The sequence below is a fragment of the Nycticebus coucang genome, chromosome 1 (genome assembly GCF_027406575.1).
Source record: "Nycticebus coucang isolate mNycCou1 chromosome 1, mNycCou1.pri, whole genome shotgun sequence".
In the NCBI taxonomy this organism is placed as follows: Eukaryota; Metazoa; Chordata; class Mammalia; order Primates; family Lorisidae; genus Nycticebus; species Nycticebus coucang.
Window position 1 is genome coordinate 48,166,635 of NC_069780.1, and position 13,779 is coordinate 48,180,413.

The following is a 13,779-nucleotide window of genomic DNA, read 5'->3' on the forward strand; positions in this document are numbered from 1 at the left end:
ACTATGGTGCAGGGAGTTGTGTCCTTAATTAGCTTCTCATCTTGACTGTTATTGGTGCATACAAAGGCTACTGACTTGTGGACATTGATTTTATATCCTGAAACATTAGTGTATTTTTTGATGACTTCTAGGAGTCTTGTGGTTGAGTCTTTGGGGTTCTCTAAGTATAAGATCATGTCGTCAGCAAAGAGGGAGAGTTTGACCTCCTCTGCTCCCATTTGGATTCCCTTTATTTCCTTGTCTTGCCTAATTGTATTGGCTAGAACTTCCAGCACTATGTTGAATAGTAAAGGTGACAGAGGACAACCTTGTCTGGTTCCAGTTCTAAGAGGAAAAGCTTTCAGTTTAACTCCATTCAGTAAAATATTGGCTGTGGGTTTGTCATAGATAGCTTCAATCAGTTTTAGAAATGTGCCACCTATGCCTATACTCTTCAGTGTTCTAATTAGAAAAGGATGCTGGATTTTATCAAATGCTTTTTCTGCATCTATCGAGAGGATCATGTGATCTTTATTTTTGCCTCTGTTAATATGGTGGATAACGTTTATGGACTTGCGTATGTTAAACCAGCCTTGCATCCCTGGGATGAAGCCTACTTGATCATGATGAATGACTTTTTTGATGATAAGCTGTAATCTATTGGCTAGGATTTTGTTGAGAATTTTTCCATCTATATTCATCAGTGAGATTGGTCTGAAATTCTCCTTTTTGTTTGGGTCTTTTCCTGGTTTTGGTATCAGGGTGATGTTTGCTTCATAGAATGTGTTGGGGAAGATTCCTTCTTCCTCAATTTTTTGGAATAATTTCTGCAGTACAGGAATAAGCTCTTCCTTGAAGGTTTGATACAATTCTGGAGTGAAGCCATCTGGACCAGGGCATTTTTTAGTTGGAAGCTTTTTTATTGTTTCTTTGATCTCAGTGCTTGAAATTGGTCTGTTCAGGAGGTCTATTTCTTCCTGGCTAAGTCTAGGGAGAGGGTGTGATTCCAAATATTGATCCATTTCCTTCACATTGTCAAATTTCTGGGCATAGAGTTTCTGGTACTATTCAGAGATGATCTCTTGTATCTCTATGGGATCAGTTGTTATTTCCCCTTTATCGTTTCTGATTGAGGTTACTAGAGATTTTACTTTTCTTTTTCTAGTAAGTCTGGCCAATGGTTTATCTATTTTATTTATTTTTTCAAAAAACCAACTCCTTGTTTCATTAATTTTCTGAATGATTCTTTTGTTTTCAATTTCATTGATCTCTGATTTGATTTTGGATATTTGTTTTCTTCTACTGAGTTTAGGCTTAGATTGTTCTTCTTTTTCCAATTCCATAAGATCTCTTGTGAGACTGTTGATGTGCTCTCTTTCTGTTTTTCGAATGTAGGCATCTAAAGCGATGAATTTTCCTCTCAAAACTGCTTTTGCAGTATCCCACAGGTTTTGGTAGTTGTGTCTTCATTGTTGTTATGCTCAAGGAAGTTAATGATTTCCTGTTTTATTTCTTCCTGCACCCATCTGTTATTCAACAGAAGATTGTTTAATTTCCATGCCTTTGGGTGGGGTCAAGCATTTTTGTTAGAGTTGAGTTCCACCTTTAGTGCCTTATGGTCTGAAAAGATACAAGGTAAAATTTCAATTCTTTTGATTCTGTTGATATTTGTTTTGTGTCCCAGGATATGATCAATTTTGGAGAATGTTCCATGGGGTGATGAGAAGAATGTATATTCTTTATCTTTGGGATGGAGTGTTCTATATGCGTCTATCAAGCATAGTTGTTCTAGGGTCTCATTTAAATCTCTTATATCTTTGTTTAATTTCTGTTTAGAGGATCTGTCCAACTCTGTAAGAGGTGTGTTAAAGTCCCCTGTTATGATGGTATTATCAGATATCATATTGCTCAGACTGAGTAAGGTCTGCTTCAAGAATCTGGGAGCATTTAAATTGGGTGCATAAATATTTAGAATTGAAATGTCTTCTTGTTGTATTTTTCCCTTGACCAATATAAAGTGACCATCTTTGTCTTTTTTGACTTTAGTTGCTTTAAATCCACATGTATCTGAAAATAAGATTGCAACTCCTCTTTTCTTCTGAATTCCATTTGCCTGAAAAATTGTCTTCCATCTCTTGACTCGGAGCTTTAATTTGTCTTTTGAAGCCAGGTGTGTTTCTTGCAGACAGCAAATGGATGGCTTGTGTTTTTTAATCCAGTCAACCAATCTATGTCTCTTCAGTGGGGAATTCAAGCCATTAACATTTATGGAGATAATTGATAAGTGTGGTAGTATTCTATTCGTCTTATTTGGTGAGAGTCCATTGCTTAGTTTTATCTTTTGCATCAGTGTGGAGGTTAGGCTCTGTCCTTTGATTTCTGAGTTCTTACTTTGCTGCTGATCCATTGTGGTGGTCAGTGTGCAGAACAGGTTGAAGGATTTCCTGTAGAGCTGGTCTTGTTGTGGCGAATTTCCTCAATGTTTGTATATCCATAAATGATTTGATTTCTCCATCAATTTTGAAGCTTAGCTTAGCAGGGTACAGAATTCTGGGCTGAAAATTGTTCTGTTTAAGTAGATTAAAGGTAGATGACCATTGTCTTCTTGCTTGGAAAGTTTCATTAGAGAAGTCTGCGGTCACTCTGATGGATTTGCCCCTGTAGGTCAACTGGCGCTTACTCCTGGCAGCTTGCAGAATCTTTTCTTTTGTCTTGACTTTGGACAGGTTCATCACAATGTGTCTTGGAGAAGCTTGGTTAGAGTTGAGGCGACCTGGGGTCCGATATCCCTCTGAAAGCAGTGTGTCAGAATCTTTGGTGATGTTTGGGAAATTTTCTTTTATAATATTCTCTAGTATGGCTTCCATTCCTCTGGGGCATTCTTCATCCCCTTCTGGAATTCCTATAACTCGTATGTTGGAACGCTTCATAAAGTCCCATAATTCTGACAGTGAACTTTCTGCTTTCTCTCTCTTCTTTTCTGCCTCTTTTACTATCTGAGTTATCTCAAAAACTTTGTCTTCTACCTCTGAAATTCTTTCTTCTGCATGGTCTAACCTGTTGCTGATACTTTCCATTGCATCTTTAAGTTCCCTGATTGACTGTTTCATTTCCTTCAGCTCTGCTATATCCTTTTTATATTCTTCATATGGTTCATCTCTGATTTGATTCTGTTTTTGGATTTCCTTTTGGTTATTTTCCACTTTATTAGCAGTTTCCTTCATTGTTTCCATCATTTCTTTCATTGTTTTCAACATGTGTATTCTAAATTCCCTTTCTGTCATTCCTAACATTTCTGTATAGGTGGAATCCTCTGCAGTAGCTACCTCATGTTCCCTTGGCGGGGTTGTTCTAGACTGGTTCTTCATGTTGCCTGGAGTTTTCTGCTGATTCTTCCTCATGAGTGATTTCTTTTATCTGTTTCCTTGCCCTAATTTTCCTTTCACTTCCTCTTGCTCTTTAAGATCTTGTGCCTGTGGACTAAGGGTTACAGGACCAGAAGGGTGAGAAGATTGAAGAGCAAAAAAGGGATGAAAGAAAGGAGGACCGAGTGATAAGAAAAAAAAAAAGAAAGGTAGAGAAAGGAGAGGGGGTGGGGATAAGGAATATTGACAAAAAGAAGAGAGGCACAGAAAGAGGGAGACAGGGCAATATAGGTGTACAGTAGGGTACTTTGACACAACCTTAAAAAACCCCACCTTCTGGGGGTGCCCCAGTTGGGTGGTTCCCTTGAGGTCAGCAGCTCTTTGCTAACCTGATCAGACACAGTACCCGACCTCCACCAAGTAGAGAGGAAAGACAAAAATGCTATAAATCAAACCAAAACAAGCAAACAGAAAACTTTACGGGGATACAATGGGGTGAAAAACCAAATGATAGCGGTAGAAACACTAGCAAAAATGAAGTTGTAGTTATTAAAAAAGGCAGCAGTGGGAAATTATAATTAAACTAGAAAAATTGAGAAAGAAAAAGGGATCTGTATGGAAAAAATTGAAATTAAAAAACAAAAGAACATCAACAACGTCAAAATAAACAAACAAAAAAAAAAAGAAAAGAAAAAATACACAACCAAAAACAAAGCAGTTTGTATATGTTATTGAATATTGTCTGGGCAACACGTGGTCTTATGGGGTATGAGATGTTAGTCACAGTTCTGATACGACTGGAGGCAGCTGATTTCTCAAACCCCAGCATGTAGACACCCTAAATCTCTCTTCAGCCCACTTAAAAGGCACTTTGAACTTGTAAACTTGCTGAGCAGAAGCTTTCCCAGCTTTCTTGCTGGAATCACTGCTGAAGTGGCTATCCACTTACCCAGGGTGCAAAAACCGGTCTCACTCTGCCCCTGAGGGTTAGGGCTGCAAGGCGGCTCAGACCCCACCCTTAGGCTACTTGGTTGCTGGGTTACCAGCTCCCACCCGTTTCTAGCTCTGCGACCCTGAGGGCGGAGCTTGCCGGGGCAGATCACTGACAATGGATCCGTGTGACCCACCGCCAAACACTATTAGCTCCTCTGGCTCAGCGGCTCAGACTGGGGCCCTAGACAACGGCCAAGTTCTCCGCACTCCTGCTCAGGCCTTCCCCAAGGCAGTTCAACTCAGTGCCAAGTCCAAGGACATCAAAACAGTTCACAGGTAAGGCCTTTCTGGTTTGTAGTCTCGCTGCTACTGAACTTACAGTTGTGGGCGGGTTTAGACGGATTGAACACACGCGACCACTTGCCAGTTTTCCACTGTTTTAGTCCTCCTCTTGGGGTCCAGAAGTCTCTCGCTGACTCCCTATAGCCTCATAGGAGTGATGATAGGCAGTTCCCGCCAGCCAGAGATGCCTGGAGTCCTATCTCCCCCAACTCACGGTGCCCAGATGCAAGGAAGCTGTTACTCGGTTGCCATCTTGCTCCGCCTCCCTGTCTCCAAATTCTTTTCTTTCTCTGCATTAGGGTCCTCGCCTGGAAACATTCTGCAAACCATTTACCCTACTCTTAACTCTGAGCCTTTCTCCAATACAATCAAGTCAAAAATATTCTAAATCAAAATCTTACGAATTCTGAAAATGCAGTTAATTGGAAGTGTTTATGTTACTTTCACTGTCATAATGTTTCATTTATATTATTGTTGTGATAGCAATTGTTTATATTTGTCATTGTTTTTCAAATACCTTCTCCAAGTTTGCTGTATTGCCATGAACTACTCCTTGTTATATTTAAAAATGAAACTCCTTTATTTAGGCATGCATCTCTTCAAGAAAACCCAATGCAGGAAATTAAAATTAAATACATTTTGGAGTGATTATTTCCTTTACAAAGTGTATTCACTTTAATGAAACTGTTTCTTTAAATATCTAGCTTATTTATTCATTTAACAACTATTGAGCACTATGATGTGTCGGACACTGTTCTTTTGCTAGAAACGGTATAGGATGATGGGAAAAAAGGTTCTTGCCATTTTTTAACATAGAACATACTATGCAATCTTATATGAATTTAAAATGGAACCCATTTAAAGAGAAATTACTTCAAAAATACAGAGGTGTATAGATTGAATACATCAAGACACATACAGTAGAAAAAACCTTAGGCCACAAATTCAATTTTGCAAATATTTGACTATATTTTGTTTTGATTTTTCAGCTTAACCCCTAATTCCACTTGAATAGCAGGACTTTAACCTTGTCAATTCATAGGTTCCCATGCTCCCCTAACCTTCTAAGGACTGGGTCTCAGAGTGGGGACCTCTGTAATGCTAGAGGGCATGTGAGAAGGTGGAATTGTATCCATGCAGGTCACCACTGAGATGCTTTTTTTTTTTTTTTTTTTATTTGTCTGCATGGCCCTTTCAGGACCACCAAAAGCCAGATCACACTAGATCACAGTTTCAGAATGCAGAAGTATTTCTATTGTTGTCTTGCCACATGAGTCAGAAATTTCTATAAAGCTGCCTATGGCCCATGTACCTAAAAGCCCACGCACTCTTTCCCTATCTGGGTCTTTTTGCTGCCACCCTGGGACTCTGCCCAGAAGCAAAGAGACTTTTGTTTTCTTTTGGGCCAGGTTTCTACTCTGTGGTATTCCTCTCCTTTCTCTTCCCCTCCCCAAACACACACACACTTTCACACATTAGGCAATGAAAATAGGATCTCCTTGAAATGGAGAAACTATCTTGAAGGAGAAAAATTCAGCTAATACTGCAAAACCATCATGCCATGTACATTGTCCATATGCATATAGTACCTATGACAAAGTTTTTGTGAACCAAAATGCTTCCAGGACACCAAAAAGTGAGTTGCATAACCTGAAACATAAAAAGGGATAAGTAATAAACACACATCTCTGTATCTCTCTTTCACTTCGCCTCTGCTTTAAAATAATATTCACAAAAATTTCATCATGAAGAACTACAGACATTCCTGAAGAACCCTAGAATAAAGTACATCTTAAAAGAGCAAGAGATCAAAACAACATGAAAAGTTCCCTCCTCCCCAAAATGAATTTTAAATAAAATCATAAAAGTTAAAAACACAAATATTAAAACAAAAGACAAAACCAAACAACAATCCAGAAGACAAAACTGTTTCTAAATGCTGCTCTATGTGAGTGCGAGTTACAATGTCACCTCTTCCCATGGGCTCCCACCAGCTTTTTTTTTTTTTTTCATGCAACCAAAGGGCCTATGTAAGGCCTTTATGCGATTCTAAATATATTCAAAACTCTGAAGCAAAACCTTTCTAAAAATGGTTTCAACCCCAGAAAAAAAGTACAGCAGATTTTTTTTTTAAGCTCTCCAGCCACAGTGCTATAATAGACTGTGACCCTGACCAATGCCCAGGCTGAGAACTGGGTGGTACTAGACTCTAAGGCCAGGGTAAGCTCTTGGTGGTCTGTGTGTAAAATCAAAATCTGATCTACTTTATCCTGGACTCTGAGGTCTCAGTCACTGAGTCTTAAATTCCTCATAGCAGACCCTAACACCACTGATCTACTTCAATCAAGCAAAATGAAACTGACTGAACATTCTGTATAAAACCACATTTAATCAGCTGAGAATAAGCCAAACAGTATTATTATAGTTGCACTAGAAGATTGTTACTAAACATGAGGTTCAAGGCAAGAAGATTCAATTCCACAGAATGGCAAATGTGGTGGGGTACAGACCTAGGGCTTTCTGGGACTGAGTGAACCTTGACCACTGCAGATGTCAGACTCCCAACAGAACATTTCAGCTTTTTGTCCTGTAAAATGAAAAATTATGCATGACAGTTAAATATCCATTTTGTAATCATTAAGAAACTCCTAATGATTTTAAAGCTCTGCTCCTTGTAAGTCTGATTTCTTGGTAAACTGAAACTGGGACAAAATGGCTTTTCTCAAATGGCCCAGTTTCCTCCTCCAGTTAGAAGAGGATCATGTCTAATGTGCTTTGGGTGGACCCCTCGCCTTTAGGAGGTAATCCTAAAGGATGCACTTGGTCTTGCTGGTGTGGGTCCCGGAATCCTTCACGCTGCCCTGAGGTGATCCTGACAGGCAGTCCATGCCAACACCTCTGGCTAGGCTCTAAGGATCTGTGTAATCACATGCTGGTGGTGGGAAGGTGGGGTGTCAGTTCACAGAAGGCTTTTCCATTGTTTTCCCTTCATTAGCCCCTACGTGTCTAACCGCTGCTGGTAGTACTTGGGGGGGTCTTCGCATCTTTAATCCTAACCCCAGGCATTTGTTTGGACAAAGGAGTACAGGTCTGAAAGAGGCAGCAAGGGTTACTGTCACCTCACTCACTTTCCCCTGTTGTCATTGAAAGGGCATTTCCCGTCTCCCCACCAACAGGCCTCTCCATTCTTCAGTATCTCTTAGGAAGTCACTGACTTCTATGCATTTAGAACCTTTACATTTCTGCACCCACAAAAAGAAGAAAAGAAAGGGAAATTCCTATTATAATATTCATTTAGCACTTCAGATGTGCCACACACTGTGCTTAGGGGCTGTGCTTAGCTCTTTTATTCCTCACATCACTACAGAATGTGATAGTGAGGAATAGTGAGTATCCAATTTCAATTTCACAGAGAAGAAAAATTAGGTTTCCGGAAAGATTGGGTGACTTCTCCAAGGTCATATGGCTCACTGGTGGTCGTCTATGACTTGGGCCTGGAATTGGGGCCCCAGAGTCCTTTTCCCAATGAATGACACACCTGCTGCTGACTCCTCTTTTTAGGAAATGAAGAGGAAAGGGAGAGGATCCTAGAAGGTGCGACCACCAGGGACATTTGCTGGCTCTCTTCCTTTTCTTTTTTATCATTTGGTTTAAGCCCACAATCACTGAGCTCTTTTTGAGACACCACGTTAGCCTCTTGGGATACAGACAATATAATGTACCCTATTCTGCCTCCTCTCTCTCCTTTACTCCTCCCCCCTCTCCTTTCTCCATCTTCCTCTCTTCCCCTAAAAAAAAAGAAAGAAAAAAGACAAAAAAGGAGGGAGTAAAGATAATGTAACTTATTTGTCCATATATGAATATAGGATGCTTTAGTTATCTTTTTACACTTTACAGAAATGAGGCAAAGTCTGGCTAACATAGAGTAGAACACCTTTAAAAATAATAAAATCATATGCTCCTAATTATAGTCTAAAAAACAATTATTCATCCAAATTAAATGGTTTCTTCAGGGCTGCCATCACTATTGTTTTCTTTTTTTAGATTTGTTTTTAAGGAGGACTAATACACATACAGCAAATGCATAGATAATAATTGCAACTTTGAGGCATTTTAACAAATTGTACACATCTTCCATGACTACCTTTTAACATAAAATAAATTTCAAACTCACATAATTTAGGACGTCCTCATTAATTTTTTTATCCCATTTGTTGAGTAACTACTGTGTGCCAGGCTCTTTTCAAGGAGACAGACCAGTGAATAAAACAGATGTTACTGCCATCACAGTGCTAACAGTATTCTAGACAATAAGGAAATAAGTAAATTCAAAATATGTCTGGAGACGACAAGCACAATGAAGAACAACGAAGGGAACCGAGTTTTACAGGGTCAGAGAGATTGTGCTATTTTAGTAGGATATTCAGAAAAGGCCTCACTGGTGAGGAGACATTTGAGCAAAGGTCTGGAGGCCATAAGGCATGCAGATGTCTTGAGGATAAGAGTTTCATGCAGAGGGAACAGCCAATAGAAAGGCTCTGCATTTCATGTTTTCTATGTATAAGGCTTGGCAAGAAGGCCAGTGTGGATGAAGGAGAGTTAAAGGACCCACAGGCAGCTGGTGGAAGAGCCTGTGCAGCCTGGCAGGCCATAACAGGAACGTGTGATTTTATTCTGGGTGAGATGGGAAGCCTTTAAATGGTATTAAGGGGATATGTGACATCATCTAACCTACTTTTTACGAGGATCTCTCTGGGTAGTGTGTGGCGAATTAAATGAAAGAGAACAGGGAGAAGGCAGGAAGCTGTAGAAATAATCCCCAAGAAAGATGATGTTTGTTGGGACCTGTGCGGCAGCAGGTGATGGAAAGTAGCTGAACTGTAAGCAGATTTTAAAGGAAAGGTCAACATGATTTGATAATGGATGAGAAATGATGTAAGAGAACCTTCAAGGTCATCCCAGCAGCTTTTGGGCGCAATCATTATACACGTAAACCCAATTAAAAATGGCTTAAACAGAATATTTAGTAGCTTAAATAAGGTAAGGGATCATTCTTTCCATCTTTCTATTTAACTATCCGCATGTCTATTCGTTTCTCACCTGATCAGAGATGAACTAGTAGGTCTAAGAGCTCTATCTTCACTCATCAACCTCCAGAGGAGAGAAAGCCTTCCATATTCTTGAAAATCTCTATCAGTGACAATACCTTTCCCAGAAGCCCATGTCAGATTCCTCTCACGTTTCATTTGCCAGAATTGGGTTACATTTCCACCCTGAAGCCAATCATTAGCAAAGGAAATACAATGACTGGCTTAATCAAAAGGGATGCTTTACCCAAATCATGTGGGAAAGATGGTTAAACAGGAATTTAGAAAAGAGAAAAATAGAATGAGCTGTTATCACACAGGAAAGAGAGGCAAGTTCACAGGGTAGTTTGTGGAGAGTTGGAGGGGCCTGTGGTAAGAATGGCCAGAATAACAAACACACAAAAATCAGGTGCTTGGAGAAAAGTGAGGGTACTGTTGTAGAGAGGAGGGTATTAGAGAACATTGTTAAATTATACTGGGATGTGGCTATTTATTTTGGAAGCTTTCGAAAAATAGGTAGACTTGGTTCAAAACTTTTGAGGGAAGTGATATCTTGCTTTAAAGAAGATAAACATAATAGAGAAAGAAATGCAACAGAAATGATGATGCATGGTCTGAGTGTGAGAGGAAGAATTAACAGTGTTTCAGAAGGAAAGATTAGAACACATAAAATCTGACTTTCAATTAAGAGTTAGAAAGACACATAGTATATGGTAAGGAATTCAGGCTCAGACAGGGATCAAACAGAGTTGGATTAGAACCTCTGCACACCTCTTCCTACCTGTATGATTTTTAGAAAATAATTTGTACTCTCTGCTCTGGTTTTCTCTTCTGTAATATAATCTAGACCATGGAATCATTGGAAGGATTAAGTGAGAAAATGAGTACACAGCAGTACTTAATACAATGTTTGGGAGATAATATATAACCAGTAATTAATCATTATTTTAATAAATACATTATTTTATTATTAATCAGCAACAAAATTCTGGACAAACCATTAATTCAAAGCACTAGGAGTTCACAAACTTCTAGAAAATGGTCACTGTAAACTAATGTGGGTTTTTTCATCCCTGCTTTTTCTTGGAATGAGTTTCCTTTGTTTTTTTGATCGAGTGACTTAAATTATAGATTCTATTCAATCCAATGTATTTTCAACTTTAAATTCTAAACACATATAGAATTAAAATCAAGATTTCTGCCCTCTCCCACTTAAAAATAAAAATCATTAGCATACTTGTACTTCACTTTGCTCCCTCCCTCTCTTTTCTATCAAGTATATTGATCTGACCTGAATACAGATTGCCCCCTGTATCCAGGGGTTCCACAGGAGCAGATTCAATCAATTGTGGTTCTAAAATATTTGAAAAAGTTAAAAATAAAAAATAACAACACAACTAAAAAATGCAGTGTAACAATCACTTACATAGCATTTACATTGTATTAAGTATTACAAGTAAACTAGAGATGATTTAAAGTGTACAGGAGGATGTGCATAGGTCATATGCAAATGCAGTACTATGCATCTGAGGATTTGGGTATTTGTGAGAGTTATTGGAACCAATCCCACCAGAGGGATTGACTGTATCTTATTCCAGATATTTAAGTGTTCAAATCCCCTCTTGTTTACACTTGATAATGGCCATTTACTAATTTCTTTATTCACATTGCTTCTTATATCCCAATCATTCTTACTACTCTTTTTTTCTTCTTCCTAGAGAACATGTCCTGGTAACTATTTGAGGAAGATTCTGGGAGTGAGACTCTGAATCTTTGCATGTCTGGAAATGTCATTATTCCCACTTCGTTTAGGTATAATAGAATTCTGTGGTCAATGTCATTTTCCCTCAAATCCATTTAAAAACTATTCTTATTTGTGTGCCATTGCATACATATTTTTCTTTTGTACACATATGTGTGTACATGTACACACAAAAATAATATGTGTCGTATTGAATTTGTAGTAAAATTTAAAATAATAAAAAATATCAAGAATAAATACTAAATTATGAATAAAACAGACGCCCTTATAAGCAGGACACACCTTGAAAAGTGTAATATTACCTACAATGTTAAAGCAGTCTAGGCGTGCCTCGCTCCTCATCTCATTCCCTTCTCACAGTCACCACTCCCACAAATAGTCCGGAAATTTTTCATTTGTGTTTACTGTTGCAATACATTTTCCTTCTTCCTTCCCTCCCTTCCTCCCTTTCTTTTTCTTCCAACAGACTCTCATTGTGTCACCCAAGCTATAATACAGGAGTACAGTGGCCCAATCATAGCTCACTGTAGCCTCAAAGTCCTGGGCCAAAGTGATCCTCCCTCCTCAGCCTCTCCAGTATCTGGTCCTACAGGAAGCACCAGCATACCCAGCTATTTTTTTTTTTCTTATTTTTTGGAGACTGAGATCTCACTATGTTGCCCAGGTTGGTCACAAACTCCTAGCCTCAAATGATCATCCCTTGCACTTTGTTCATAGTGTTACCATAAATGTATACATCTCTAAACAATCTACAATAGAACCTCTGTAAGTTGATCACCCAAGGGGCTATAACAAACCGGTCAACATACAAAGGCGTTCAATATAAAGTACTAGGCTTACTTCACTGATAAATACATGTTGCACATGTCCAGTCTATGAAAATTAGATCGACTTAAGGAGGTGGTCAATTTAGGAAAGTGGTCAACTATGGAGGTTCTATTGTATTTAATTTTATCTGGTTTTAGACTTTATAAAAATGCCCTATATATTTTTCCATCACTGTTTTTTTACAGTTACGTTTTTGTAAAAGACATGCAGTTCATTCAATCAAGTGCTTCATTCTGTAATAGATACTGCTGTATGAATAGGCCTCAATTTACATATTCTTTCTATTCTGGGGCATTCATGTTGTCCCTCCCTCCCTTCCTTCCCTTTTTTTCTTTCTTTTTTAAGAGACAGGGCCTTGCCCTGTCACGTAGGCTGGAGTGGAGAGCAGTATATATTTTGTGTTTCGGTGTTAATAAAATTGGCTTTTCTTTTGGCAGGTTTTGGTCGGGGCCGGCCTTGAACACACCACCTCCGGCATATGGGGCCGGTGCCCTACTCCTTTGAACCACAGGCGCCACTTCTTTTTTTTTTGCCTTTTTCATTCTTTCCTTGTCTGGTTTTTGTAACAAGTTTATACCAGTTTTATAAAATGTTTCATTGCTATCTTTCACCCAGTGTTGTTGATGAGAAATCTGGCATCAGTCTTCTAGTCTCTCCTTAAGACTTTTCTCTTTGGGCCCTTCCACCGCAGCAGCCATCAGAATTTCCAGCTGCTGTTCACAGCCACGGCTCTGCGCTACCCAATGGCCATGGGTCTCAACAAGGGCCACAAGGTGACCAAGAACGTGAGCAAACCGAAGCACAGCCACCGCCCCGGGCGCCTCGCCAAACACGCGAAGTTCGTCCGGTACGTGATTGGAGACGTGCGGGGCAAAGCGGTGTGCTGTGGACTTGCTCAAGGTCTCCAGGGACAAACGGGCCCTCAAGTTCATCAAGAAAAGCGTGGGCCTGGCTGCCGGGAGGAAAGCAGCTGCCAAGAAGGACTGAACCACTCTCCCCTCTGTGCCCAGTAAAACTTTGATAGATCAACAAACAAAAAAGATTTTCTCTTTGGAATTTGTTAGGATTTTCACTTATTTCTTGATGCTCTAAAATTTTGTTATCCTATGTTTCTTTTTTTTTTTAATTTTTTTATTAAATCATAACTGTATACAATGATATGATTATGGGGCATCATACACTCACTTCATAAACCATTTGACACATTTTTATCACAGTGGTTAACATAGCCTTTCCGGCGTTATCTCAGTTACTGTGCCAAAACATTTACATTCTACATTTACCAAGTTTCGCAAATACCCCTGTAATATGCACCACAGGTGTGATCCCACCGATTCCCCTCCCTCTACCCACCCCCCCCTTTCCCACTTCCCCCTATTGTTAAGTTGTAGCTGGGTTATAGCTTTCATGTGAGAGTCCCAAATTAGTTTCATAGTAGGGCTGTGTACATTGGGTATTTTTTCTTCCATTCTTGGGATACTTT

The 13,779-nt window shown here is 39.2% G+C and overlaps 1 protein-coding gene across 1 annotated transcript in view; it reads left to right on the forward strand.

Annotated features, from left to right (window-relative positions):
- DCAF16 (DDB1 and CUL4 associated factor 16) overlaps positions 1 to 13,309 on the forward strand; it is a 30,901-nt gene extending 17,592 nt beyond the window's left edge. Inside the window, 1 exon segment of the mRNA XM_053597502.1 lies at positions 12,988 to 13,309. Within this exon segment, the coding sequence (XP_053453477.1) occupies positions 12,988 to 13,309 (322 nt within the window).
- The last annotated feature ends 470 nt before the right edge of the window (positions 13,310 to 13,779 follow it).